Raw genomic sequence first — 27,963 nt, forward strand, 5'->3', positions numbered from 1 at the left:
TAATGAACAATACTACGATAGTAACACTATGACTACATATCCTCCATCACAACACCAAATCTTGGACAAATTAAGATCCAAACCAAGCAAATCAAGGGTTCCACCCAATCTTGGAAAAATCTCTAAAATGGCAACGAATTTACGGAGGAAAATAAAAGGAACGGAGGAGTTTACCTAGTAGAAGGGATTGAAGATCGAATCCACGGCTAAAATCTTCAGATCTGAGAGGGGTATGTGGGGGGAGGGGGGAAGGGGGTCCGAAGGGGGCGCCGCCGCTGCTTAACTTCCTAGGAGAGGGGGAAGAACTGCCTGGGAAGGCTGGCCCGATGCGCCTTAAGTCATTGTGCAACGCCTAAACGCTAGGCGCTGCACATTATACTCTGTGGCGCCTAGGGCTTAGGCGCTGCACGGCTGGCTGTGGGGCCGCGCCTGGCCCCGGGCTGTCACGCTGGCCGGGCTTGCGGCGCCTAAGCCTAGGGCGCTGCATAGTGGGGTGCGGCGCCCGGCTGTCAGGCGCCACACAAAACGGTCAGTATGTGAATTTTTTTCAAGAGCAGTTCAGATCGTGATTCGGTTTCGTCCACAGGTCAAATATGTGTTTTTTTTCGGCTGTTTGCACCGCGAGAGGATGCTACTCATCATCAGCCTGTAGCACAGCCGTTGGATCCTCCGCACCGGTCGATCTGGACGGCGGAGGACGCCTCTCTCCGCTCGCCATTCGAAGCGGCCTGGCCGCGAGCCCCGCAACCCAATCCGTCCGCCATGGCGCTGTGGGTGCACGCCGCCGCCGTCGCCGCCCCGCGTCTCCTCCCCCCTCCCTCGCTCCACCGCTCTGCTCCGGGCACGGCGCCTCCTCTCCTCCCCCTTGTCCGCGCCTTCGCCTCCCTCCGCTCCGGCCCCAGCTCCTCCCGGTGGACGCGGCGGGCGAGCGTGCGCGTCCGCGCGGGCGCCGGCGGCGGAGGTGGGCGGAGGAGGGAGTCCCCGTACGAGGTGCTCGGCGTGGCGCCGTCGGCCGCGCCCGCAGACATCAAGCGCGCGTACCGGCGCCTCGCGCTCAAGTACCACCCGGACGTCAACAAGGAGGTGCGGTGCTCCCCTCCTCTTCGCATCCAGGCGGGAGGATTCAGCGATAGAAGTAGCTTCAGTACTGTTACCCTAACGGCGGGTTTGCTCTGCTTCATTGTAGGGGAATGCTCAGGAGAAGTTTCTGAGGATCAAGCACGCCTACAACACGCTGATGAACTCGGAGAGCCGATCCAAGTACGCGAGCAGCAGCAGCAGCAGCGGCCCTGATTCTTCGTGGTCTCCCGGGAGCAGCAAGCCAGCTGATGCAGAAGAGGATTTCTATGGGTTTGGTACTGAAATCTCCTCTCTTCCTCTTCTGCTCTAACAAATTAGCAGTATATTATTCTGGGGCTAGGAAATTTATGCTGGTCAGTGAACTGAAATGGATGTCTGCCAGTGGTTGATCATTGATGCGGTGGTACACTCTGCTAGTGTTAGTGCCATTTCATTGCAGTTTTCTGCTAAGGAACTGCTTGTAGATTCAATTCCTATTGCAGTTTTGAATCTGCCAACATAACAAGTTTGATCGATCGGTAAAAAAAATGCGCATTTTGTTGACGCCACTTGGTTCCTGGTTTTGCAGGGGATTTCCTTAAAGACCTGCAAACAGAATTTCAGAACTGGGAGGCTGGCCTGAACTCAGAGCAGAAACCTAAAAGCCTGTGGGAAGAACTGTCAGTAAGTTATCTTTACAGCACCGTTGCTCATTGTGAATTTTACTTTTGGAAAAAGGAAGGCAAATGTTCACCTGGCAGAACAACAACAATTATAATGCTGCAACTGGTAACTATGGCCAATGGCGTAGCTCATGCAAATTATATTTGCTTATCTAGGCGATTGGCGAGGAATTTGTGGAGTTCCTGGAGAACGAACTCAATGTCGATGGCTCGAGTACCGAGGATGACGATGGCAATGATCCGTACACGCAGTTTGGAGGGGGTGGCAGAAAGGCTTGGGGTGACAAGAAAGGAACAAACAGCTCCGATGACGGCGTGTCTGACATAGAGTCCGTTCTCGAGCAGCTGAAGAAGGAGCTGGGGCTTAGCTAAACCGTTTTGCATATTGCAGTTGCTACTGACAGGATGTTTTTCATATGAAGGTATTTCCTGCAGCGACTTTTTCCCCGATGGCAGTAATAGTTACAACTACTAGACACTGTAATTTAGTTGACAGAACTCATGAGCGTTTTGCAAAATGTGTGTACTGTTGCTGGTTTCTAGGATTTGCGGTTTGCTTTTGGATTGGAATTTTGGGGGTGAAAGTAGCTGATATCCCGGTCATATTTGTTGTTCCTGCTTTCCTTCTTCCTTTCATGGTATTTTGTGTCCCAAGTACACAGCTCGATTCGACGGGATGATGGAGGGACACTCGGAAATCATGAACGTCTACATAGCAAGCTTGAAAAAACGTGTTATATCATGGTATGGGATGGAAGGAGTACTCCATCCATGATCCATCCATATATATATAGGAGAGGGTCTAATGTGTTTTTTGAGACTGCCTTTTACTATTGATAAGATTAATAGTATATGAGTGTGAAAATCTTGCATGTCATATATTATTGCTCTAACGTGTGGTGAAAGTAGCCTCGAAAAACACATTAGGCCCTGTATACATGGATAGAGGAAGTAGGTTGATTTGGGGGAGGATCAGTGTTCTGGAAATCCATCCATCGGCCAGACGCCCGGCCAGCAAGCAGTCTGAAACTTTCTTTCCTTCGGACAGCCTGCACTCTGAAACTTGGCTCTGGGAATGGTGCGCGCGTCGCTGAAAACCTTGGGATTTTTTGTTCGCGAACGAACCGGCCCAACTGCACGGGGGCCTGTGGTGGCATCGGCCCACTCAGCCCGGTCGGCCGAGCCAGCCAACCCAACGCGAACGCGAGAAGAGAGAGATTAACCCTAGCCCCATCGGAACCGAACCGCTCCGTTCAATCTCTTCCGCCCCTGGCTGGTTTTCTTCTCCCCCCGCCCCGCATCTCGCCCCACCCCGCCCCGGATTTCTTCCGCCGATTCCGTGGCGGCCGGCCGCCCGGCCGATTCCCCGACAGACCACAGGAAAAAATAAACCCGGTGAGTTTTCTCCCCTCTTCTTCTCCCCTCCCCAGGGCCAGGCTCGTCCTCTCCCTTGGTTGGTTCGCCTGGTTTAATTCCTCACCGCCTGGTCGGGGATTATTAGCTCCTCCGGAACCTAGTTCTCGGGGATTAATTCCTCGGTGACTGACGATGGCTGGTGCAGGGCGGGAGGCGGCGGATGGCGACCCCGGAGCCGGAGGCTGTTGCTGCTGCGGCGGACGCGGTGGCGCTGGCGGTGGCGAGGGACGAGGCGGCGGAGGAGGACGACGAGGCGGCGGCGGCGGGGGAGGGGGGTCTGGAGGTGGTGGTGCCGATCGGGGCGCAGAAGCACGACCCGGCGTGGAAGCACTGCCTCATGGTGCGCCTGGCCGGCCGGGACCGCCTCAAGTGCGTCTACTGCGGCAAGCACTTCCTCGGCGGCGGCATCCACCGCTTCAAGGAGCACCTCGCGCGCCGCCCGGGGAACGCCTGCTGCTGCCCCGACGTCCCCGCCGACGTCGAGGCCCTCATGCACCGCAGCCTCGACGAGGTCGCCGCCAAGAAGCTGCGCAAGCGCGCCCTCGCCGCCGCCATGGCCGCCGTCGCCTCCGCCGACCCCTCCCCCGCCGCCTTGCCCGCGGCCTCCTCGCCCTCCCCCTCCCCCTCCGCCTCCAACGGCGACCTGGCCAGCCCCATCCACGTCCTCCCGCTCAACCAGGCCCCCCGCGCCGAGGAGACGACGCCTCCCATGGGGACGGGGTCGGGATGGACCGGCGGGGGCGCCACCAAGAGAAGGAAGAAGACGCTGGCGGTGAGGCGCGCTCCTGCTTCTGCTCCGCAGGCCCAGCAGCAGCAGCCTCTCCAGCCTGCTACTCCTGCTCCCCAGACGCAGCCTCCTCACCAGACTATCATGGCGCTCGATGCGACAGCAACAGCACCGCCGCCGTCAAGGCATGTCGATCCGGCTGCTGGCTCGGACAAGGAGCAGGTTTGCATGGCGGTTGGGAGGTTCCTGTACGACGCCGGTGTGCCACTGGAGGCGGTGAATTCCGTGCATTTCCAGCCGATGGTCGACGCCATTGCGTCCATGGGAGGGAGGCCCGAGGTGTTCTCGTACCATGACTTCCGTGGCTGTGTTCTGAAGAAGTCGCTGGGTGAAGTGACGGCTCAGTTGGAGTACTACAAGGGGTCATGGACCCGCACGGGGTGCTCTGTGTTGTCCGATGAGTGGTCGACTGACAAGGGCAGGACCTTGATGACCTTTTCGGTGTATTGCCCTGAAGGTACCATGTTTCTGAAATCGGTCGATGCAACAGATATCGTCACATCATCAGATGCATTGTTCGAGCTGCTGAAGAGTGTTGTTGAGGAAGTTGGAGAGAAAAATGTCGTCCAAGTGATCACAAAGAACTCTGAGATTCATGCAGCCGCAGGGAAAAGGCTAGGTGAAACATTTCCTACGCTGTTCTGGTCTCCATGCACTTTCCGGTGCATCGATGGTATGCTTGAAGATTTCAGCAAGGCGACGGCAGTTAGTGAGATCATAAGCAACGCAAAGACCATCACTGGATTCTTGTACAGCAGTGCTCTTGCATTGAGTTTGATGAAGAAGCATCTGCAGGGGAAGGATCTGCTAGTTCCTGCAGAGACCCGTGCTGCTATGAACTTCGTGACACTGAAAAACATGTACAGTCTGAAGGAGGATTTGCAAGCCATGGTCAGTTCAGATGAATGGGTACACTGCCTGTTGCCAAAGATACCTGGAGGGATAGAAGTGAGCAATATTGTTAGCAATTTGCAATTTTGGTCTTCATGTGCCTTAGTTGTTCGTGCCACCGAACCACTTGTGCATCTTCTCAAGCTGGTAGGTAGCAACAAGAGGCCTGCTATGGGGTATGTTTATGCTGGATTATACAAAGCGAAAGCAGCAATCAAGAAAGAGCTGGTGAAGAAGAGCGACTATATTCCTTACTGGAACATTATTGACCAGAGATGGGACAAGCACATGCAACGACCGCTTCATTCAGCTGGTTTCTTCCTAAATCCACTGTTTTTTGATGGAATTGGAGATAACATATCGAATGAGATTTTCTCAGGAATGCTAGACTGTATAGAAAGGCTGGTGTCCGATGTCAAAATCCAAGATAAAATTCAGAAGGAGCTTAACATGTATCGGAGCGAGGCAGCTGGGGATTTTCGTAGGCAAATGGCTATCCGAGCCCGGCGTACTTTACCTCCTGGTTAGTACTATACATAATTACAGATTGTATTGAACTCACTTTTACTTGATTGACTAAAGTATACTAGCATTGTTGTAAGCATGAGGTTTCTGAACCAACCTTCCACGCTCCATTTGTTAAAGCATCAAGTTTGTTTGATGATACTTTGATCTTAACTTGTTGTATTATCTTGCAGCTGAGTGGTGGTATATGTATGGCGGAGCATGCCCGAATTTAACACGTTTGGCAGTACGTATCCTCAGTCAAACCTGCAGCGCTAAAGGGTGTGATCGGACACACATTCCTTTCGAACCACTCCATGACCAAAGAATGAATATTTTTGAACGTCAACGAATGCATCATCTCACCTTTGTTCAATGCAACCTGCGGCTACAAAACAGGTAACCAAATCCCCGTTACATAGAATGTTTTAATCGATGACATGTTATTCTGAAATAAAATAAAAAAAGCTAGCAAAGCATGGATGCAACAAGTGATTTGATTTATACAACTATTCATAGGCAACAACAATACAAGGCGAAGGAATTTGATCCAATCTCGGTAGACTACATAGACATAGTTGATGACTGGGTGGTGGATAGATCTGCACTGTTCTCTGGACCGGCGGAGCAGCCAAACTGGATGGAGATTAGTCAACCGTTCAACTGGACCCCATCAGCAGGACCGGGTGATGAATTCGAGTCCTTTGTTGAAGGTACATATCCTCCTTGCTTCCCGTTTGTCCGTGGGTAATGTTGAGGGTTACACATGAAAATTTGTTTGCAGGAGTCGATGATGAGATGATCCAAGGCGCTTCCCGAGGAATCCAGGCTGATGATGCCGACAAAGATGATTCCAATGATGAAGAGAAAACCCCGACTGTGGGTGAACGAGTTGGCTCTAACTTGGATAAACCTGCAAACTAATGGAAGTAGAAGGGAATTGCTTGCGGTATATTTCCATGTAGCAGTTATCTGGAAGAAAAAAGAAACTTTTTCGAGTAGCAAAAAGGATATAGGTCTTTCTTGTGTGATCTAAAATTTAATGCATCTTTCGATGCTTGTGATATATTCGATGGAAAAAAAGGAAGTTTTATGCAAGTAGCATACAAGGGATATAGGTGCATCTTGTTCTGTGGTTTAGACTTTAATGCATCTTTCAGTGCTTGAGATAGTTTCGTGTATTTCTCGTGTCTTTGTGATTGAGGTATTTAGAGACTGGATGTTTTTTTTCTGTCTTTCTCCGGTCATGGATATTCTAAAACCAGAGCTTCTCCTAATATGCTCCAAGTATGCAGCAGCTTTGTTTTCGTTTTGTTTTATCTTTTCTGCATGACATAATCAACAATCAGTTTTTTTTATCTGAAGGGCCTCCCATTATCAACAGAAGAAGGAAGTTCGACTAGTAGCTGAGGATATTATAGCAGAATAAAGAACACTAATCTGGAGCCAGTATTCAAATATGTTGTAGCAAGTTGCAGCCGTTACATAAATGATTCAGTAAATATTTCCAAATTGTGTAGTTTACAAGTTGCAAACACCAGCGAAAACTATTTGGGTGGTACAGGAGCTACAGAATTACACAGCGGCATGCCATTTATGAATACTTGTGGCAAAGCTCATGCGAGGCAAAATAATCTCCTTGGACGCCCCGAAAGAAGCCAGATGAGGAACATGGCAGGGGAAAACGCTACCAGCTCCAGCATTTTGTCCCCTGGGAAGTAGTACATCATAGGCAGGACTACTCATCAGAGAATCACCCACCAATTTCTCGGTTCAAGTAGTCAACAAACATCCTCTTCGCGCTGTCGGCGTCTGTTGGTGGGGGTCGCCCGCTCAAACTGTACTGCCCTGCCAGCTTGATGAACGTGCGTCGGAGGCTCCGTAGCTCGGGCAGGCCAACCGGTCTTCGAAGATTAATGTAAAAGTCAGTCAAGGATCTCACCGCACAATGATAATATCCAACAAATGGTGGTTTTCTTCACTTGATTATCTTATGGCAAAGTAATAATATAGAAAGGTGAATCCAATTCTAGATTGAGACCATGCAGACAGAAAACTACTCTACCTCAGAATTTTTAGTCTGCTTGATTGATGTTTGAAAAGTCATTTGCAAGTCTGAAAAAGAACGCATGGCATGTACGATATCAGAAGGTTATTCTTTACTAGGAAGTTGTGCATACAGAACATAGCCTACAGATGCACAAAGACGGATATATTTTATTTACAACTCCTGCAATAATATAATTTGCTAAGAGAATATTGCAAACAGTAAAGGATATAGTTGGCAAGTCGGGCCCAAGAGAAATCTTGTTCATGGCAAGCCCAAGACCACCAGACTGTGCCTCCACAATTGCACTGACCACCTCCTGCAAAGTACAGTTCATATCACAGGTTTGCAGCTCCTTCTGAAAAAGTTGCTACATTTCCTGGGACTAGATATCATCAGCCAGGAAAACTGCAGTTACCTGTGTTGCTTTGTCCATCTCGTAGAGTGAATTACCCTCAGTAGTCCGTACCTAAAATATTATCAAGTCAGGATTTGTTTAAATCTACAGGAAATCCAGTGTGAATGGAACAGTACTGCAGGTTGGAAACACACAGTATTTGCACAATATTAGGAAGACTTTAATTGTTTCTGCATTTGCATCATGGGGTATTCAGATTTTGACAGAATTTGTTTGAGATATGGTTCATCTGGATTCCAAGCAAAAAAAAACACTAACCTAGCCCGACACCGTTCTGCATTTGGAGCAAGCAAAATTTCTTTTAGGCACCGTAGCCTGGGATGGATAGAAAAATAGCTGCATGGGGAGACGAACCAGCTCGCTTTCGTGGGCAAGAATCACACGAACAGCACTTTCGTTACTACATAGCTTAGTGCTTGTCTAGGAAAACATAACTAACCTTCAAAAGATTATTCAGATTAGAGGCAACAGCTAAGCCAACACTAGCACATACAAGACTGGATAGGCCAGCTTAGCAAGAACCAAATTCACCAGTAGTGTAACACGGGAAAAAAAGCATAGGAACTAAACACATTTCCTTAATATGTTCTTGTATTTGGCTACAATATATAGTACCACACCAAATTCATGCAGGCATTAACAGAGTACCAAATAATTTTGGAATTGTTTATGTATTGGAAGATCATGCAGTTGTAGTCAGTGAATGATGTATACAAAAATTTCTTTGTTAGAGAAACATTTATACTTACAGACTGAGTAGCTATTGTAGGCTGGAGAACTTTCACATCTCTTGTTTTCGAATCCACTTTCTTAGTCAAATATGATACAGCCTCAGCAATAACAGGGGAAGATTCCACAATTTCCTCTATTGAAAACAGTAGACAAAACAGATCGATCAAATGGGATAATGAGTCAATTAAGGAAGTAGAGAGCGAGCACTAGGCAAGTATAGTGACCATTTCTTGGGTGGTACTAATTCTTGTGTAACCAATATAAAACTGGATAGAAAGGATTGTGAAAAGAAGCCTGGAATTTTCTGTCTGACAATAAACTAATTAACTAAAATAATTACCAATTCAATCAATCACATGAGCATGAGTTTCTATGAGTGTTCGACAATAACAAGCAATAAATATTGAGGGTTCAACCAATAGGGACTATAGAACAATAGAAGGACAGAACATCTACTATGGCGAGTAATGCATAAGGTACTAGACATATGTGATACTCCCTCCGCCCAAATAAGTAACTAATTACAAAGATTAGATATACGATGAACATATTAGTACTGATTCAGATCACGCATGCTGTGAAAATAAAATAATTAGACAAAATGAGACTACCTCTAGATGGAAACAATTCAAAAAGAGGGGAATCCCAGCGGCTACGACTATCCGGCCTCTCAAATCTCCTTGCCAGATCTTCAAATCTGTGAAAACAGAAGAAATCATGAGAGAGCAATGGCACCTGTTCGGTAAACTGAAGGAGACAAAGAGTCCATTACTTTCCCCATAAACCCGATACAACAGCAAATCCTTCCATAACCTATCAAATATTTCAGTGATTTGAAATAAAAATGCCAACTATATATACATGAATTCGAAATCAGAGCAAACAAAGTAACTGTGCAGCATATATCTCATTCGTAAGAGGTATTACATTTTGCAAACAGGTCAACAAGAGCCACAAGAGAAATATCTTACATATTGCTATCATATGAGGGTTCTCCTTTCTCCTGACGCTTGACGTTCCAATCCCTACAATGGTCCACTTCTGTATCACAAAAGAACTGAAACATAAAAGATGAAGTATGATGGAAATCACTTACTATTATATCATTTACAATATTAAATGGTGCAAAAGCGCAGTAAACTGGCCAATAGTTTCTACATGCACTATCTTCAAAAGGATACTTTGTGTAGGACATAATCATGGTTTGCAAATCAGGTAAAAAAATACTTTAGTAAGATCACTTTGGTAACGCATCTTATTTATTAAGGTTTGTCCCTCCAATTTCCCATGTTGTACTCCCTCTGATTCATATTACTTGTCGCTCAAATGGATGTATCTAGACGTATTTCAATGCTAGATACATCCGTTTGAGCGACAATATGGGTCGGAGGGAGAACTTAATTTCTGAACTGACATTTTAATGTCAGTGGGTCTTCACCAATCACCAGTCATGAATCACATCAATTAGCTCGTGTTAGCTCTACTTATGTGGCATTTATGATTATCTGGTTGTCTCTTTACTACCTTACTTCTATTGCTATCTAACCAACAACAATACTTAGAGAACACATGATGCCATCTCATCATGATTTCATTGTGCTATGCTCATATTAGTGTAAACCTGTTATGTGTAAAATCAATGTACAGTCAATAAACAGGACATCAAGTGCCTACCACACGATATCTTATTCCCGAAGCACGCGCAAGACACCACAGCTCGTATCGGTACCCCTGCATATTATAGGTAAAAATAATCACGCCTCTAACAGAGTACAGCATAAGTTGCATAATCTACTTCATACTACAGTTTACGTAGTAACTGCTCAAGAAACAACAACAAAAACTGAGCTATATTGACATTTTTTTTACTATGTAAAACGATGGACTTGAGCTTGTAATTCCCAAACTTGAGTGGTTTGGAAAACCATAGCACAGGGAGGGGCCCCGATTTTGTTAAGTGTTTCCCCTGATCACACTGTGCCAGGTACAACAATATAACATATATAAAGAAGATAACCATACAGTACTGCTTCTATCTTCTATTACTAATTGAGAATGGAGTAGTGATTGCAAGTTGCAGCAATAGAATTAAGGACACAGTACTGCCATCACCTTAATATTGTTCAGAGAATCCACGATGATTATGCCATCCCGTGACACGGACCTATCAACTTCTGATCTCAAAACTCCTCTTAAGTTTTTCTCCACAACCATATCTAAGAAATAAAAGCACAAAATCGGTTGGCAGAAATAAGCGGATGGTAAATGAAAAATAAAAATGAATTGAATAGTGGCATAGAGAAAACATGAAGACTAAAAACCAACAATACCTTTGTAGCTTTCATCGCGTCCAAGATGGAGCGATGACTCGTCAATGACGCGGACAGTAACGTCAAGCACGGAGGAGCGAAGAGCGGCAGCGAGACAAGCTGCAGCCTCTGACTTGCCGCTGCACGGCTGCCCGCACATCACCACAAGCGCCATGGAAGATGCAGAAACCTTAGGAGACGGATAGAACAAAAGCATCAGGGCATGGTTCCATCTTCAAATACTCCCTCTGTAAACTAATATAAGAGTGTTTAGATAACTATTTTAGTGATCTAAACGCTCTTATATCAGTTTACGGAGGAAGTACAAGCTAAAAGTCGAGAAAATTCCCCTTTGCAAATGTTTAACGCTAAATCACTCTGTGCAGGGATATTGTTGTCTGTGCCAAAAGGGCCACTATACATGCCATTTATCGAGGTTGATACAGCATATGAAATACGAAGAAATTGATGATTTATATAAGGAAGTTGGTCACATAGCTGGTCAGCCTCTGAGAAAATATTCGAAGTTAGTCGTTTGGTTTGGGCTACCAATAGGGAATGAAAAAGCACTCCTAATTAAAACCCAGCACGGAGATCTCAAATCAGTATCGCTGAACATATATCTCTAGCCATATCTCGCTGTACATGGCGAGCTCTCGAGCGAGCAAAGACAGGGTTCCTCGACGAGGTGGCGGCGAGAATTGCCTCCCACTGTAGTGGAGCCGAAATTGGTTAGGGGGAATCGATCGCGAGAGCGAGAAGGTCGTTTGGCGCGGACGAATCGGAAGGGGGCACACCGTGGGCGGCGGCCGGGCATGGAGGAGCCTCGCCCGGAGCTGAGAGAGATGGCCGTTGCTGCCCTGGGGTATACGGGGAGAAGGGGAGAGGGGAGATGGGGCTCACCTTCCGTCTGCGCTCCAAAGTAGGTCGCCGGCCGCCCCTCGCCTGCTGCCGGTGCGGTGGTGCGTACGCTAAGCGGCGACGCGGGGGGACGGAGCTCTAGGGCTCGGCGGCGGTGGACTGGTAGTGCTGCGAGGGAGGAGATTCCGTTGGGCCGGGCTGGAGGAGGAGACGGGTCGGGTCGGGTGCAGAGGAAAGTTACGGGCCGGGTTTTGACTTTTGTCATAATAAAAAATCTCCTTTGCAGAAACCTGCATGAGTAGCATTCCCAGTCACATGCTCTTTTTTTTAAAAAACTCTTCCTGTAAACCGACTGATTTCTGACTGTTTTAAGCCGCGTCGCTCGAATGACGCGTGTCTGATATGGGCCCACGAATGCTTATCCCCTCGTTCCCAACCCCCAATGCTTATCCTCTCCTCCGCTCATTCTTCCACCTCGTCTCTTCCTACCCATCCTCTTCCCATACCAAGGTAGCTGTGCACGGAGATGCCGGAGGCGATGCCCGGCCGCGCCTTCTGCAAGATCCCGCTGCCCGGACGCAGCGATGCTACAGGAGGAAGCGCTGTCGCCGCTCGCCATGCTGCCCGCGTGCTCCTTCCAGCATGATGCTGGATGCACCCATCGTGCTGCGAGCAGTGGGCGTCCTCGCCGGCGACGCCTACTTCAGAGAAACACGGGGGAGGGAGGTACATGCTTGAGGAAGGTGAGGTGCTATAGGCGCCTGACGTACGGCGGTGACGCGGACGCCACTGCTCCTTCACCCGCTTCATCTCGACGCCGGTGTTGCGAATTGCGATGGAGCTTCGTCAGAGTTACAACGAGCTTCGCCGGAGCCGTCGGTGCTGCGTTGGAGCTCGGACTTGCTTGCAATGGAGCTTTGCCGGGCCGTCGGTGCTGAGTTCGAGCTCCGACGGAGTTGCAATGGAGCTTCGCCGGAGCCATCGATGTTGCGTTGGAGCTCCGGCAGGGCTGCAATGGAGTTTCACCGGAGGCCGATGGTGCTGCCACGAGAGCTACAATGAAGCTTTTACCGAACGCCATCCCGTGGATCTCGTCGCCGGCGGAGCTGCCATGCAACGCCCCTGCTGTTGTGAGTTGCGACCCCGGATCTCGCCGGTGGAGGAGCTGCTGCAACGCCCGTCATGCTGCGACATGCGCCCCGGGTCTCACCGCCGGCGGAGCTGCATAGCAACACGCATGGTGCTGTGACACAGGTTCATCATAGGATCTCGCCGGCGGCATCGAGGACCGTTGCATCGAAGCTCCGGCGGCGTCCAGGACCGCTGCATCGCAGCTTCGACGGTAGCTGCATTGCAGCTCCGGCGGCGGCGGCTGCTGCTGCATCGCAACTCCGGCGGCCTCGTTGCATCGCAGCTCCGGCGGCGACGCGTCCGCTGCGTCGCAGCTCCGGCGGCCTTGCTGTATCGCAGCTCGGGTGGTGGCGTCCGTTGCATCGCAGCTCCGACGAACTTGCTGTACCGTAGCTCGGGTGGCGTCGCGGCCGTTGCATCCAGCCGCTGCCTCCATGCTGATGGCCGTGCTTGGAGAGCGCCACTCTTGGGCGCTGCATGGCGAGACAAAATGAACGGCTATTATATGCACGATCGGACGATTATTAAGGCGGCTTATATTTGGGTGCTATCAGCCGGCTTACGCCTAACATCGGCCCTTTTTTTAGATTACCGAAAGGCATGGATAAAAGATTTGAATTTTTCCGAGCTCGGTTGGTCTGTCAAGAAAAGGAGGGTGTGCGTAAATATCATCTGGTAAACTGGATTGATGTGCCAACCTAGGGATCAGGGTAGCCTGGGAGTTACTAATTTAGATATAAAGAATATAAGTCTTTTGTGCAAATGGCTTTGGAGGCTAGAGAACGAGGATGGAGATTGGCAGGAGATGATTAGAGCAAAGTATTTGAAAAAGAAAACTTTGGCTCAGTGTGAATCATCTCCTGGCAACTCCCATTTCTGGAATGGTTTGATGGAGGTTAAAGATATTTTTTATAGATATTGTCAGAGAGTTGTGGGTGATGGTCGCAAAAATAGATTTTGAAAGGATGCTTGGTTAAGAGACAAACCCCTATGTTTGATTTTTCCACGTCTTTACAACTTGACCTTTGGTAGGCATGTCACTGTTGCGAAGGTGTTTAGCCAGGATTTTGATTGCATCAGATTTAGAAGATATTTGCATGGGGAGACCCTTGATATGTGGAACATATTACTTGATATGTGTAGTCAGGTGACTTTGTCGGAGGAACCAGACAATGTTAAATGGCTTCTTACCTGCTCTGGGAGCTTCTCGATTAAATCTCTATACCATTATCTTGTTGCTCGACAAGTTGTATTCCCTTATAAGTTGCTGTGGAGAATGAAGATGCCATTGAAAATTAAAGCCTTCTCCTGGTTAGTGATCAAGAATAGGATCCTAACCAAAGATAACTTAACTAAAAAAGGTTGGAAAGGTGCTAAGCATTGTGAGTTTTATGACAGTATAGAGATTGTGGATCACTTATTTTTTTTTCTTGTTCCCTATCTAGGTTCTTATGGAGTATTGTGGGGTGCTCCTTGGGTAACCAAAATCCCCTGTCTCTTTCCTTGATTTATGCTAGAATTGGTTGCCTAACTATACTGGCAAAGATAGAGTAGTTGTTATGCTTGGTGTTGCTGCTTTGCTATGGTCTATTTGAAAAACGAGAAATAAATCATGCTTTCAAGGTGTGATGCCCAATGATCCTACTGATATTATTATGTCTGTTTCTCCCTTCTATATCGTGGAAATTTTGGCAGAAAAAAGGACTACAAAACATGCTGCAGCTAGTCACTAGAAGGATTGCCCAGATGGCTCAAGATGTCTCCAGGAGAGGATATGGGTGGGCGCCGTATGTGAGGAGAATGTAATGAAATCAGTTGCTGGAGGTACTGGTTTCAAGACTTGGATCGCTCCTCGTTATCACCCAAAAAAATGGATAATTCTAATGCTGGTTATATTTAGCTTTTGTTCTATTATCATTTGCCTCTTTTTTGCATTAGCTTTTGTTCCGCCGATCTGGCTCGATGTTATCTAGACAAGTATGCTAGTGCTAGTTTGGTTGCTAGTGTTTCGTAGCATCCTGATGCGGTTTAGTGCCAGGGATGTAAAAGTGTATTGCTCTTTTCTTGAAGACTCCATTTTCTTAATGAAAATGGGGGCCATGTGGCCCCTCTCATCAAAAAAAAATATCTCCTTTGCAAATAGTAGTGTAGCGGTTTGCAGGGATTCAAATGGCAATTATTTAGGAGAGCTCCTATAGGGCGCTGAAATTATCTAGGAGAGCTCCTATAGGGCGCCTTCAGCGCCGCTAAACCCAATTGGCGCCCACTGTAGCGCCCTGGTGGGCCCACCATGCGGCTCCAGCAAAAAAACATTAGATAAACTTGCTGCAGCAAGGATTCGAACTCGGGGCGAAGCAGTGCCAGGGATGCATCCTAAATAATTGCCATTTGAATCCCTGCTAACCACCAGAGCTACCAGGTTGTACTACCCAATATTACCGCTAAACAGTTAAGAAACCAATGAATCCGCGTTGTTAAAAAAACTATAAAAAGAACTTCACGAATTTGTTTCAAAAAATAAAGGTTCACGTATTCAAAAAAGTTCACTAATTTGAGAAAAAAGTTCACGGTTTTGAAAGTTCATGAAATTTAAAAAAGGTCACTAATTTAAGAAAAGTTCACGAATTTTAAAAAAATAACAGATTTGGAAAGTTCATGAAAATTTGGAAAAGGTTCACAAAATACAAAATACTTCAAGAAAATTGAAAAAATCATCAAATTTTTTAAAAAAGTTAATCGGTTTTCAAAAAAAGTTCATCAAATTTGAAAGAAAACTCACTGAATATGAAAAAGTTCACCGAATTTTAGAAAATGTTGATCAGATTTGAAAAATGTTCATAAATTTCCAAAAAAAGTTCATCAAAAAATGGAAAAAAGTTCATCAAATTTGAAAAACAATTCATCAATTTTCAAAAAAGATCATCAAACTTGAAAAAAGATCATCGAATTTGTAAAAAGTTCGTCAAATTTGGAAAAAGCTCATTGGTTTTGGAAAAGTTCATCGGATTTGAAAAAAGTTCATCAATTTCCAAAAAAAATTCATCAAAAAATGAAAAGTTAACTGATTTTGATTTTTTTATCAAATTTGAAAAATGGTTTATTGCTTTTTGAAAAAGTTCATAGAAAAATGTAAAACGTTAATCTATTTGAAAAAGGAAGAATAGAAAAAAGAAAAAACAAAAAATAGAAAAAGGAAAAATGGAGAAATATAATATGAAAGAATAAACAAAAGATGTAACTTGTCCGAGCGGGCTGGGTGGCACCGTGGTTAGAGCATCTCCAGCCATGCCCCCAACAGGCCCTCCCAGGCCACTTTTTCGGCGCCGGCGCCAAAAAAAGCCCCAGTCGCGCCCCTAGGACGCCGAGAAGCGCCGGTTCAGCTCGTTTTTGGGCCCGGCGGTCGCAGGCCGAACCTGGCGCACTGGAGGGCGACCGGGGGCTCCGGCGCAAGGGAAAAGCACGGCTGGCCCACACCGTTAGGTGAAAAGTCAAGTTTTTCTTTCCCGACTCGCCTCCCACCCCCTGCGCCCTGGGCCGCCACTAGCTGTATCCCGGCGCCGCCCTTCACCGCTAGATAGCCAATCCCCGCCGGAAAAAATAGCAGAGGTTCGCCGAGGCAGCCCCTCCAACAGCAGCTGGGCGTTTCCGGTTGTGGAGGGGCAGTTTAGCGGTGGGTACACGCCCACCGGGAGCAAGGTGTTTGGCGATTTGCCTGCCTCGGCGATGGACTCAGATGACGAGGAAGCGCTCGCCGCGCTGCTGGAGGAGGAAGCCGAGACCGACGTCCAGGAAGAAGAGCATCTCATGGTGCTCGCCGCCCTTGCCCAGCAGCTGGCGAGCAATGAAAAGCCGCGGCGAGGTGGCTTGGCGCCGGGGCAGGTGAAAGCAAAGAACCGACATCATCTCGAAGGCTACTGCACGCTCTACTCCGACTACTTCGCACATGCTCCACTTCACGGCGACAAAACATTTCAGCGCCGTTATCGGATGAGCCGAAAGCTCTTTCTCAGGATTGTGAATTCCATCCGGGAGTTCGACGTGTGATGAAATATGAGTTTTTATTTGTTGAACTATATAATTTATATTGAACTATTTGTTGTTGTACTATTTTGTTGAACTATTTGATTTTCTGTGATGAACTATGTGATAAAAAAATATTTATGTTGATAATTCAACGCCGAGCCACGGCGAACCATGCCGAATATGGGCCTATTCTCGCTCATATGGGCCCTTTATTCGCCGAAAGTGGGCCAATATTGGCGCTTGGGGGCGACGGCTGGACGCAAAACCGCCCCAGCGCTGATTGTATCGTCGGCTCGCCCCCAGGGAGCGATTTTTATGCGTCCTGGGGGGGCCAACGGCCGGAGATGCTCTTAGTGCAACATCCATCGATGTAGGAGGTCTAGTGTTCGATTCTATCTCGGGTACCTTTTTTGCAGTATAGAAACCATATAACCAAAGGGGAGATGGGCCGGCCCGTTAGTACCGATGGAAAGGGAGAGGGGTGTGCGCCCGTTAGCAGGAATGCCTATAACGGGCGCTTAAGGCGCTGAATAGGAAGCTCCTAACGGGCACCTTCAGCGCCGGTTTCGAGTTCTGGCGCTCGAAGCGTCAGGCTACTGGGCCGGCCCAGGTGGGTTTCGGTCGATCACAGTAACCACGTCGCAAAAAAATAAAGGTGAAGAAAAACAGCGAAAGCCAGGTTTCGAACTTAGGATCGCACGTCTTTTGTCCACTAACGCAAGTACTACTTAACCATTCTTTTAGTGAAACATTTAACGTAAAAATCTGAAAATTAGTTGAAAAGTTCATTGAATTTGAAAAAACAAGTTCATCAATTTTAAAATCTAGTTCATCAATTTTTAAAAAAGTTCACAAAAATTGAAAAAAGTTTCATCGTTTTTGAAAAAAAGTTCATCGGTTTTGAAAAAAGTTCATCAGATTTGAAAAAATTCACTGGATTTGAAAATTTTCATCGATTTTGAAAAACAATTAAACAATTTTGAAAAAATTCACTGGATTTTAAAAAAGTTCATCGAATTTGGAAAAGTTTATCAATTTTTAAAAAAGTTCATTGAATTTGAAAAAAGTTCATCGATTTTGAAAAAAGTTCATTGAATTTAAAAAAGTTCATCGAATTTGATAAAAAGTTCCCGCATTTAAGGAAACAAGTAAAAAACGCCCAGAAACTGACCAGCGAACGAACTAGAGAAAGAGTAAAAGAAAAGAAAGAAGTCTGTAAGCACAAGTGCGTCGTTATCGTGGTGGCGAGTTCGCTACTCTATCAATCGATCGTTCCCGGGTTCGATCCCTCGCTTACGGACGTTATTTTTTCCTGTAGTTTCAACACGAAAAAGAAACGGGCCGGCCCAGCACGACGCGGTGGTGTGTTTGGGGGGAATGGAAGAAACGGGCGCCGTTTAGGAAATGCCATTATTTAGGGGAAAAAATATCATATGACAACCAACATTCGGTGAAAACCGATGAAAATCACGCGAAAAAGATGTTTTGAAGTTTCAAAAAAATATATAAAGAAAATACAGGATGTTAAGAGAATGATGTTCTATTGCCTTGCAAATTTTTAAGTTCCAATTCATTACGAGATATGAACTATGAAAAAGAGAAATTCAGCATTGAATAGTGCCGAACAGTAATGTCACTAGTCATTACTGAATTATGGAAAAGACAAAATCAACATTGAATAGTGCCGAACAGTAATGTCACTATTCGTTGCTGAATTCATCTTTTTATAGCTCGCGTCTCATAATATTTTTTAACTTAAAATTTCACATGACAATAGAACATCATCCTCTTAGCATCCCAAGTTTCTTTTCGGAATAGTTTGAAACTTTCAAACATGGTTTCCACGAAGTTTTCTTTGAATGTTGGTTTTCGAATGCTGCATTTGGTGAGCCATGGTGTTCGAGATGTGGTTATTCTCGAAACAATTGCTTGCAGGAAATCACTATCTTTGGCTGAGGATCTTCTTCTCCATGACGTTGTGTTCACCACGGATTCAAAGCAAGTTGCAAGGGATATCCACACAGGAAGCCGCGGGTTGCATGCTCAAATTATTGCTAAAATCAAATTGTGAGCTTCAAATTTTAATTGTAATGTTCTTTTTGAAGGTCGGGCATTGAATAGTGAAGCCCATTCACTTGCTAAGTTTTCTCACTCATTAGGTCAGGGGCGTCACATATGGCTAGGCCAACCCCATGAACATATTTGTATCCCAAACATTGTGAACTTTGTGTAATAAAAAAAAGCGTCGGGATTCCTCAAAACAAATAGTGTAGAATTTTAGATATGAAAGTGTTTCAAGCTCAAATGCACCCATGATAAATAGTGAAATCACAAAAGATAGAGATGACAATATCTGTTTTTTTGGCAATAAACATTAGTGATTTGTCTACATTGGTGCAATTTTTTGTCAAGAAAAAAAATTATTAATGTTTTGCGGAGAATAAAATAAATTCAATGCGCCAATATATGCTTTAAAAATAGTGTTTTAATCATCAATTTTGGTTTTCTTCCAGAGCATTTAGAAAGAAAAAAATATTCATGAAATTTCATACGTCTGTAAGCACAAGTGCGTCGTTATCGTGGTGGCGAGTTCGCTACTCTATCAATCGATCGTTCCCGGGTTCGATCCCTCGCTTACGGACGTTATTTTTTCCTGTAGTTTCAACACGAAAAAGAAACGGGCCGGCCCAGCACGACGCGGTGGTGTGTTTGGGGGGAATGGAAGAAACGGGCGCCGTTTAGGAAATGCCATTATTTAGGGGAAAAAATATCATATGACAACCAACATTCGGTGAAAACCGATGAAAATCACGCGAAAAAGATGTTTTGAAGTTTCAAAAAAATATATAAAGAAAATACAGGATGTTAAGAGAATGATGTTCTATTGCCTTGCAAATTTTTAAGTTCCAATTCATTACGAGATATGAACTATGAAAAAGAGAAATTCAGCATTGAATAGTGCCGAACAGTAATGTCACTAGTCATTACTGAATTATGGAAAAGACAAAATCAACATTGAATAGTGCCGAACAGTAATGTCACTATTCGTTGCTGAATTCATCTTTTTATAGCTCGCGTCTCATAATATTTTTTAACTTAAAATTTCACATGACAATAGAACATCATCCTCTTAGCATCCCAAGTTTCTTTTCGGAATAGTTTGAAACTTTCAAACATGGTTTCCACGAAGTTTTCTTTGAATGTTGGTTTTCGAATGCTGCATTTGGTGAGCCATGGTGTTCGAGATGTGGTTATTCTCGAAACAATTGCTTGCAGGAAATCACTATCTTTGGCTGAGGATCTTCTTCTCCATGACGTTGTGTTCACCACGGATTCAAAGCAAGTTGCAAGGGATATCCACACAGGAAGCCGCGGGTTGCATGCTCAAATTATTGCTAAAATCAAATTGTGAGCTTCAAATTTTAATTGTAATGTTCTTTTTGAAGGTCGGGCATTGAATAGTGAAGCCCATTCACTTGCTAAGTTTTCTCACTCATTAGGTCAGGGGCGTCACATATGGCTAGGCCAACCCCATGAACATATTTGTATCCCAAACATTGTGAACTTTGTGTAATAAAAAAAAGCGTCGGGATTCCTCAAAACAAATAGTGTAGAATTTTAGATATGAAAGTGTTTCAAGCTCAAATGCACCCATGATAAATAGTGAAATCACAAAAGATAGAGATGACAATATCTGTTTTTTTGGCAATAAACATTAGTGATTTGTCTACATTGGTGCAATTTTTTGTCAAGAAAAAAAATTATTAATGTTTTGCGGAGAATAAAATAAATTCAATGCGCCAATATATGCTTTAAAAATAGTGTTTTAATCATCAATTTTGGTTTTCTTCCAGAGCATTTAGAAAGAAAAAAATATTCATGAAATTTCATACGTATGTATACAATTCGTTAATGTTTATTACCCATGTTTTTAGCTTTTTATTACTATTTTACTGTTCACGAGGGAGCACTTGAGCTTGCATGTAGAAACTCCATGTCCATATAAATAGCTACTCTCTGTTCTTATTTGATTGTTGAGATTAGCTTAGCCATGCCGGTTATATAGAACATCTCGGGGGGAGCCATGCCACTTACATAGTTAGGGCATCTCAGGGGGAACCCAAACTAGGAGGTCAGCATCCGGTCATCCAATGTTAGAGCCCTCTACTTGTTTGCCTCTTCCTTCTTTCTCTTTTGTTTGGCTAAGTCAAATTACATTAATTTCATCATGAACAATCCATGATATGTCGTTCATTATAAGCTCCAAATCCACAAGGCGTTGTACCTGAACAGAGAACAAATTATCACAAACTATCCTCAACAACGTGAAATTCCACCTCCTGTGCAAGATTCCAGGCCGGACACATAGTCCCAAGGAAAGATACATGGCTAAAGGTCCTCTCTATGTGCACCCTAGTGAGTGCCATGAAACGGCAAAAAAGGGCTGCCTCCCGTAGATATGGTGGAAACGGCCCGGACTATGCAGGATCCCGTAAAATTTTTTTTACGGGACAAGCGATCTTGTGGGATCTGTTTGGGGCGGGAAAACCGCCCGCGTCCGCTAAATCGACGCTTATTATTCTAGATCGCCCGTTTTACAGGATCTGCTAGAGATGCTCTAATTCTTGCCAATTTCGAGAGTAATTTGATGAAGAATGGACAGAAGCACTAATCCCTTTATTAGTAGGTATAGATTTTACTGTTCATGAGGGAGCACTTGAGCTCGCTTGGACTCTAATTTACATGATTTGAATGAAACTAACTCGGACTGACACTGTTTTCAGAAGAACTACCATGGTGTTGTTTTTTGTGCAGGAATAAAAGTTCTCGGAATTGGACAAAACTTTTTTGAAGAATTATTTTGGGAATAAATAAAAAATACTGGAACCAAGACCCAGCTGCCCACAAGTCACCAGGGTGCGCCACCCCCTCTAGCGTGCCCTAGTGGGTAGTGGGGCCCACGAGGCTTCGCTGACCCTAATTTCGACGCTATAAAATCCTATTTTTCCAGGAAAAATAGGAGAGGAAGTTTCATCGCATTTTACGATATGGAGCCGCCGCCACCTCCTGTTCTTCATCGGGAGGCCAAATCTGGAGCCTGTTCGGGGCTCCGGAGAGGGGGATCTTCGGTCTTCGTCATCATCAACCATCCTTCATCACAAATTTCATGATGCTCACCGCCCGGAGTGAGTAATTTCTTCGTAGGCTTGCTAGACGGTGGTGGGTTGGATGAGATTCATCATGTAATCAAGTTAGTTTTGTTAGGGCTTGATCCCTAGTATCCACTATGTTCTGATTTGATGTTGCTATGACATTGCTATGCTTAATGCTTGTCACTAGGGTCCGAGTGCCATGATTTCATATCTGAACCGTTTATATTTTCACCATTATATCTATGTTCGTGATCCGATCTTGCAAGTTATATGCACCTGCTACGTGTTATGATCCACATACCCCAAGGTGACAATAATTGGAATTCTTTCCGGTGATTACCGTAGTTTGAGGAGTTCGTCACTATGTGTTAATGCTTTGTTCCTGTTCTCTATTAAAAACAGGCCTTTATATTCCTTAGTTTCATTATGGACCTCGCTGCCACGGGAGGGTAGGACAAAAGATGTCATGCAAATTCTTTTCCATAACACTACTAGGGAAAACCTTATACACAAAACTTTAGCAGTAGCGCTTGTTAAAAAAACGCGCTACTGCTGCACAGCAGTAGCGCGTGCAGAATAAGCGCGTTGCAGATACATACATAGCAGTAGCGCGTCCCACTGTAAAAGCGCTACTACTAAAATTCCCACCACTAAGCCGATAAGCTACACATAGTAGTAGCGGTCTTTCGGAAACCGCGCTACCGCTAATATTGTTGTAGCAGCGCGTTTAGGTGTAAGGCGCTACTGCAAACGAAAATAAAATAAAATGAAAAACAAATAGGAAAGTAAATGAAAATGAAAGAAATAGAAAAAGGAGAAAGGAAAAAAATAAAATGTATAGAAAAATAAATGAAAAAGGGAAAAAAGGAGGAAGGCATAGCAGTAGCGCGTTTACTAAAACACGCTATAGCTAACTTAGCTATAGCGCGTTTTCAGTAACGCGCTACCGTTATGTTTCACCTAACCAGCGGTTTCCCTCTCCCCGACACCACTTCTCCCCCAAATCCCTCGCCCCACTTTCCCGCCGTCTCCCCAATTCGCTGTCGCCCCACTTCGCCGCCGTCTCCTGCCGGCGTCGACACCCGCAACCTCACCATCTCCCCCCCGAGGCCGCGCTCATCCTCACCGCCGCCGCCCGAGGCCGCCCTCAGCTTCACCGCCGCCGCCCGAGGCCGCCCGAGCGCGCCCAGGACCGCTGCTGCCCGAGCCCGAGCTCGCCCTCCCCGCCCCTGCCTCCGTCGCCGAGCACCTCCCCGCCACTGTCTCTCCCCTCTCTGTAAGCCCCCCACCCCTCCTCTCTCTGCATTTTAGAGCAAAAATTAGTTTAGAGCAAAGGTTAGTTTATAGCAAAAAATTTAGTTTAGAGCATAAGATGTTAAGTAGTAGATGTTAGAGCAAGAATTAGTTTAGAGCAAAAAAATTGGTTTACAGCAAAAGTTAGTTAGGGCAATAGGGTTTAATTAGGTTTTTGTTTTTATAGATTTTTTTTAAAAGAAAAAATGAAGAAAAATGTTGTAGCAGTGCTGCTAGTAGTATATAGTGATGCTAGTAGATGTTAATTAGGTTAGGACAGTAGTGGTACTAGTAGATGTTAATTAGATGTTTTTTAGTTAGGGCAGTAGGGTTTTGCTAGGTTAATTAGGTTAGTAGTGCTGCTAGTAGTAGTGGTACAGTAGGTTAATTAGGTGAAGTTAAATGAATAACCTAAATGAATGAAATTAGTAGTTAACTGAATTTTTTCCTTTCATCATTATAGAGCACTAAAGTTAACTGAATATTGTTCTATTAGTAGTTAAATGAATTTTCTTCTACACTTAGTTTTGAATTAGCTTGTGAAATTTGTACATGTATATTTGGACATGTGGTTGCTCGTGTATATTTGGACATGTGTTGCGGTGTCGAAGATGGATATTTAAACACTGTTTCCAGGGAATGAAGCCGAGTGGCCTATGTTTTGCCGGAATGTTGATTCATTTCCGTTCCGGCAAATTTCAGGTGCTCGATTTGTCCACTTTTTAGCAAAGGTCATGCCGAAATTTTCCGTGAATTTCGGCATGACTTGTGCCACAAACTAGGACATATCGAGTGCCCGGGATTTGCCGCACCGGGAAGGAGTCAACGTTCCTGCAAAACATAGGCCTTTTTATGTCATTATTCATTTTATTAGGTATAGAATTAATTGACTAGATTTAATCATAGGAAACATGGCTAGCAACGATGAAGGACAGGGTTCTGTTGATTGCGACGACGTCTACCTGGCGGCAGACGAATTTTTGAGGGAAGCCGACGATCAACGGATGTTGTTGCTGGGCCCACCTGTCGCATCGGGGACTGCTACCTACATGCAGACCGACGATGAGACTAACACCGGCGCCAAGACCGGCGCCGACACCGGCGCCGAGACTAGCGGAGCCGGTCTAGAACCGAAAGCAAAGAGGCCACGACGCCCAAACTAGCTCATGACTACTAGACTGGTGGTCACGGAGATGGACGACGACATTTTTGAGCCAATAGCGCCCGAGGAAGCGCAATCGTGCTACGACAATCAAATAGGCTGCATCGTACGGACAACCGCCACCATCAACGATGAGAAACTACAGAAGATAGATAATATGACGCCCTCCCTCCTAAAGAAGCTGCACCAGATATTCTTGTTCCCGGGCCGGAATGAAAAGGATTATAAAGATCCAGATAAGGACCCGGCAATGAAGAAGATAAACAAACACGTCATGACAAAGTTTAGCGATGCGTTGGCCGCCTGGAAAGCAAGGGTGAAACATCGAATCATCAACAAAAAGGAACCCTACTCCGAGATTGTAAAGGATAATCCGACAATCACGGAAGAGCACTTTGAAATATTCAAGGCGGCTTGCGAGGCCGAAGCTGCCAAAAAAAGTCGAAGTACATGAAGGGACTTCAACAGAGGAACATGGGGTGCCACCACCTCGGAAGCCGTGGTTACGGCGGGAAGAGGTCCATATGGGCCAAGGATGATGCGAAACGCGAGAGTCTGGGCATCCCAGACCCCTTGGCGGACTTCACCGTCCCGCAGGAGCGTGTCGTCCTCAGGGCACTACACCGTTGGGACTCAGTCAAGAAGGTTTTCGAGACGGACCCGGTCACGACGGAGTTCATGAGACCGCTGGTAATTTTAGTTTCTGATCAATTCAACTGCACGTTAGTCATATTTGTAAACGATCCTTGTTCCTTTTGCAGAGAGAGCAACACAGGATTGCGGCCGAAAGCGACTCGCCGTCTGAGGCGTTGGCGAGGCCCAAGTGGGACACTCCATTCAACCGGGCGTTGAACATATTGAAAGGACTCCCGGTGGAGACTCGACCGTCGTATGGACGCGTGCACGGTGTCGGAGATGGCGCCACGTGGAAGAAGTAGTACCATGAGACCACGGAGGAGAGAAAGGAAAGACGGAGGTTAACTGAAGAAAACATCGACAACAAGGTTGAGATTGCGGTTGAGAAGAAATCATCTGAGGCAGTTGCAACAGCGGTAGCTTCCGCAAAACAGGTGGTTGCAGATATGTCTATTGTCTTGGTTCCGGCCGTTTTCAATTGGAGCAGGCAAAATTCAGAAAAAAAATGCAACGAACTTTCCCCTTGCCGACTTCTTCGGGAGCAACTCGACTAGCATTGCACCAGCACCTGCACCTGCTCCTGCACCGGCTCCCGCACCTGCTCCCGCACCGGCTCCGGCTCCGGACTTGCTCGGCGGTGCTTCGTCTTTGGCTGAGCTTGACGCCCTCACGGTATCTGTCACACCGGCCCTCTTCAATAAATGTATAATCTCCCGTTTCCGTTGCCTTTCGGATGTCTCACGTCGCAGACATGTCTTTGCAGGCCGACGTAAGCCTGTGCACCATATTGTACACCATCGGCGACCAGAAGGTGGACGTGGGGAAGCCGATGATAATGAAGCCGAAGGAACCATTGTTCCACGGCCGGCCGATCCTTGTCACGACCGGTTTTTCAATAAAATAATTATTGAGAGACCAATCCCTTTTACGGACCAGTGAAGAAGAATTCCTTCTCACTGGTAGACAATATCTTGGTCACAGAAGAAAATTACCAGGAGTACTGAATATAATACAAGGTTGAGCGGAGACTGCTCAACGGTTTATTACATGCACGCCGATAAAACATAACGGCGGGTAGGGTAGCATTACTACTAACTCACAATAGCAACGGTGGTGGAAAATATCACAGCTGAGCGGGTGATATGACTCCTGAAAACTACAGCTCTTCGAGCGTCGGAGTGAAGCTCGAGGAGATTTATTGCGAGTGGCGGAAGCGTATATAATACAAGTGACCAATATCCAGGATCGCACGGGACTGACTGGGACTCCTCTAGGCGTCGGACTCGCTATCAAACTCTTCATCCAAGAGATCGCCTTCGTCAACATCTGGCCAAATCAACAAGCCAGGTGAGTACTATGAAAGTACTCGCAAGACAGTTCGGACATAAGATATAACAAATGTAAGCATGATGCATATGAACAGGTTAGCAAGTGCACTCAGACATAGAGGTAATAATGCACGGGAAATAAAAGAGAAGTCGGGCGGTAGTCCTCCCGAAATCCCAAAAATAAATACTGGGTGCCAAACGAGTGTCTGAATGACTCCTCGAGAGGAAAATGCAAGAATAACAATGCCGCAGTCGGGCGTCAAAGCGACACCACATAAAGGGCTTATATCAAAAGTAAATAACAAACATGCCACAGTCGGACGTCTGAGTGACATCACATAAAGGGATTATATCAAAAGTAAATAACAAACATGCCACAGTCGGACGTCTGAGCGACATCACATAAAGGGCTTATATCAAAAGTAAATAACAAACATGCCACAGTCGGACGTCTGAGCGACATCACATAAAGGGCTTATATCAAAAGTAAATAACCAACATGCCACAGTCGGACGTCTGAGCGACATCACATAAAGGGCTTATATCGTAGCTCAATAATTTAGTAGCCCGAGAATATAAATCATTACAAGTACGAGACGAAGAAAAAGTTAGTCCATCCACAGGAATAATAATTTAACTGGGTTTACCACTTGAGCTTGTTCACCGGGGATAAAATTCCACGAGGATAGATATGGAAAAGCTGATCACTCTACTTGATCATGGATACGATGATTCAGAAGGATTTGACTCTGCAGAGTTTGTACTTTAACCACAGCCAACGGATTTCAGTAGTCACGGGGACTAGTTCCGTTTACGGTGTTTTGGAAGAAACACGTCTAACCAGTACACACCCATTTAACATTCCGAAGCCAGGGATCACCCTCGGCAACGTTCAAGAAAAACCTTGAGACGGGGAGGCTACAACCTCGCGTAGCATGGGATCAAATTTCTATACGCGCGCTCTAAGGGGTGCCCCCCTCTCGGTCCCAACCGGAAACACCCATGCCCCCTGACCGGATGACTGGCTTTAATCCAGGGCCATGGAACCATCATCCCGGGCCCTCTGTTTGGTGTGTACACGGAAAGAGGTTACCAACTTACTAAACCGCATTCTGGCAGAAAACATGTGGTAGCACGGAAGGGGGAAGGACGATAACGTGACTCCGTCCACGTTAACGTCGGAGTTTGTCGGATGACGCAAGGCTGGTATGCTACAACAGTACCACCTTGCTGCCCTTCATGTCACCACATGATTAGGCCATCTCTCACCAGAGATCATCGCAACTTTGGAACACGCGGGTCGTTGCCTCACAAGCAACGAGGTACTCACTGACACTCATATGCCATGCACAACCTCTTACGCAAACATGCACAACATCTATCATATCAAAGGTTCAAACATGCTTGCCTGGTTCGGAGAAGTCGGAGTCTAGCTCGGCGAAGTTCGCGGCTCCGTCACCTCTCCCGGAACCTACGGCATAACGAAAACGGGCACTAACGTGAAAACCAACGCGTGCATAAAAACTTCTC

The 27,963-nt window shown here is 45.9% G+C and overlaps 3 protein-coding genes across 4 annotated transcripts; 2 read left to right on the top strand and 1 right to left on the bottom strand.

Moving 5' to 3' along the window:
* The first annotated feature begins 682 nt into the window (after positions 1-682).
* On the top strand, positions 683-2,345 carry LOC123123522 (dnaJ homolog subfamily B member 8). The gene is made up of 4 exons (XM_044544048.1): positions 683-1,083; positions 1,187-1,355; positions 1,649-1,743; positions 1,899-2,345. The coding sequence occupies exons 1-4, from the start codon at positions 763-765 to the stop codon at positions 2,112-2,114; spliced, it is 801 nt and encodes a 266-aa protein (XP_044399983.1). The 5' UTR covers positions 683-762; the 3' UTR covers positions 2,115-2,345.
* Positions 1,905-6,647, top strand: LOC123123520 (uncharacterized). 2 transcript variants are annotated; one of them, XM_044544045.1, is made up of 5 exons: positions 1,905-2,164; positions 3,304-5,359; positions 5,535-5,739; positions 5,860-6,053; positions 6,125-6,647. In XM_044544045.1, exons 1-5 carry the CDS (start codon positions 2,159-2,161, stop codon positions 6,262-6,264), a joined length of 2,601 nt encoding a protein of 866 aa, XP_044399980.1. In that variant the 5' UTR covers positions 1,905-2,158; the 3' UTR covers positions 6,265-6,647. The 2 variants fall into 2 exon arrangements, with proteins under 2 accessions (XP_044399980.1, XP_044399981.1); XM_044544046.1 differs by lacking the exon at positions 1,905-2,164 and adding an exon at positions 2,619-3,137.
* A 108-nt stretch (positions 6,648-6,755) lies between these two features.
* Positions 6,756-11,951, bottom strand: LOC123123521 (protein KTI12 homolog). Its single transcript, XM_044544047.1, has 10 exons — positions 11,750-11,951; positions 10,868-11,036; positions 10,650-10,753; positions 10,212-10,268; positions 9,509-9,594; positions 9,149-9,234; positions 8,555-8,670; positions 7,806-7,856; positions 7,620-7,706; positions 6,756-7,258 (listed from the first exon to the last, which is right to left on the bottom strand). The coding sequence occupies exons 2-10, from the start codon at positions 11,019-11,021 to the stop codon at positions 7,094-7,096; spliced, it is 906 nt and encodes a 301-aa protein (XP_044399982.1). The 5' UTR covers positions 11,022-11,036; positions 11,750-11,951; the 3' UTR covers positions 6,756-7,093.
* Between the last annotated feature and the right edge of the window lie 16,012 nt (positions 11,952-27,963).

This window comes from Triticum aestivum, chromosome 5D (assembly GCF_018294505.1).
Source record: "Triticum aestivum cultivar Chinese Spring chromosome 5D, IWGSC CS RefSeq v2.1, whole genome shotgun sequence".
Classification (NCBI taxonomy): Eukaryota; Viridiplantae; Streptophyta; class Magnoliopsida; order Poales; family Poaceae; genus Triticum; species Triticum aestivum.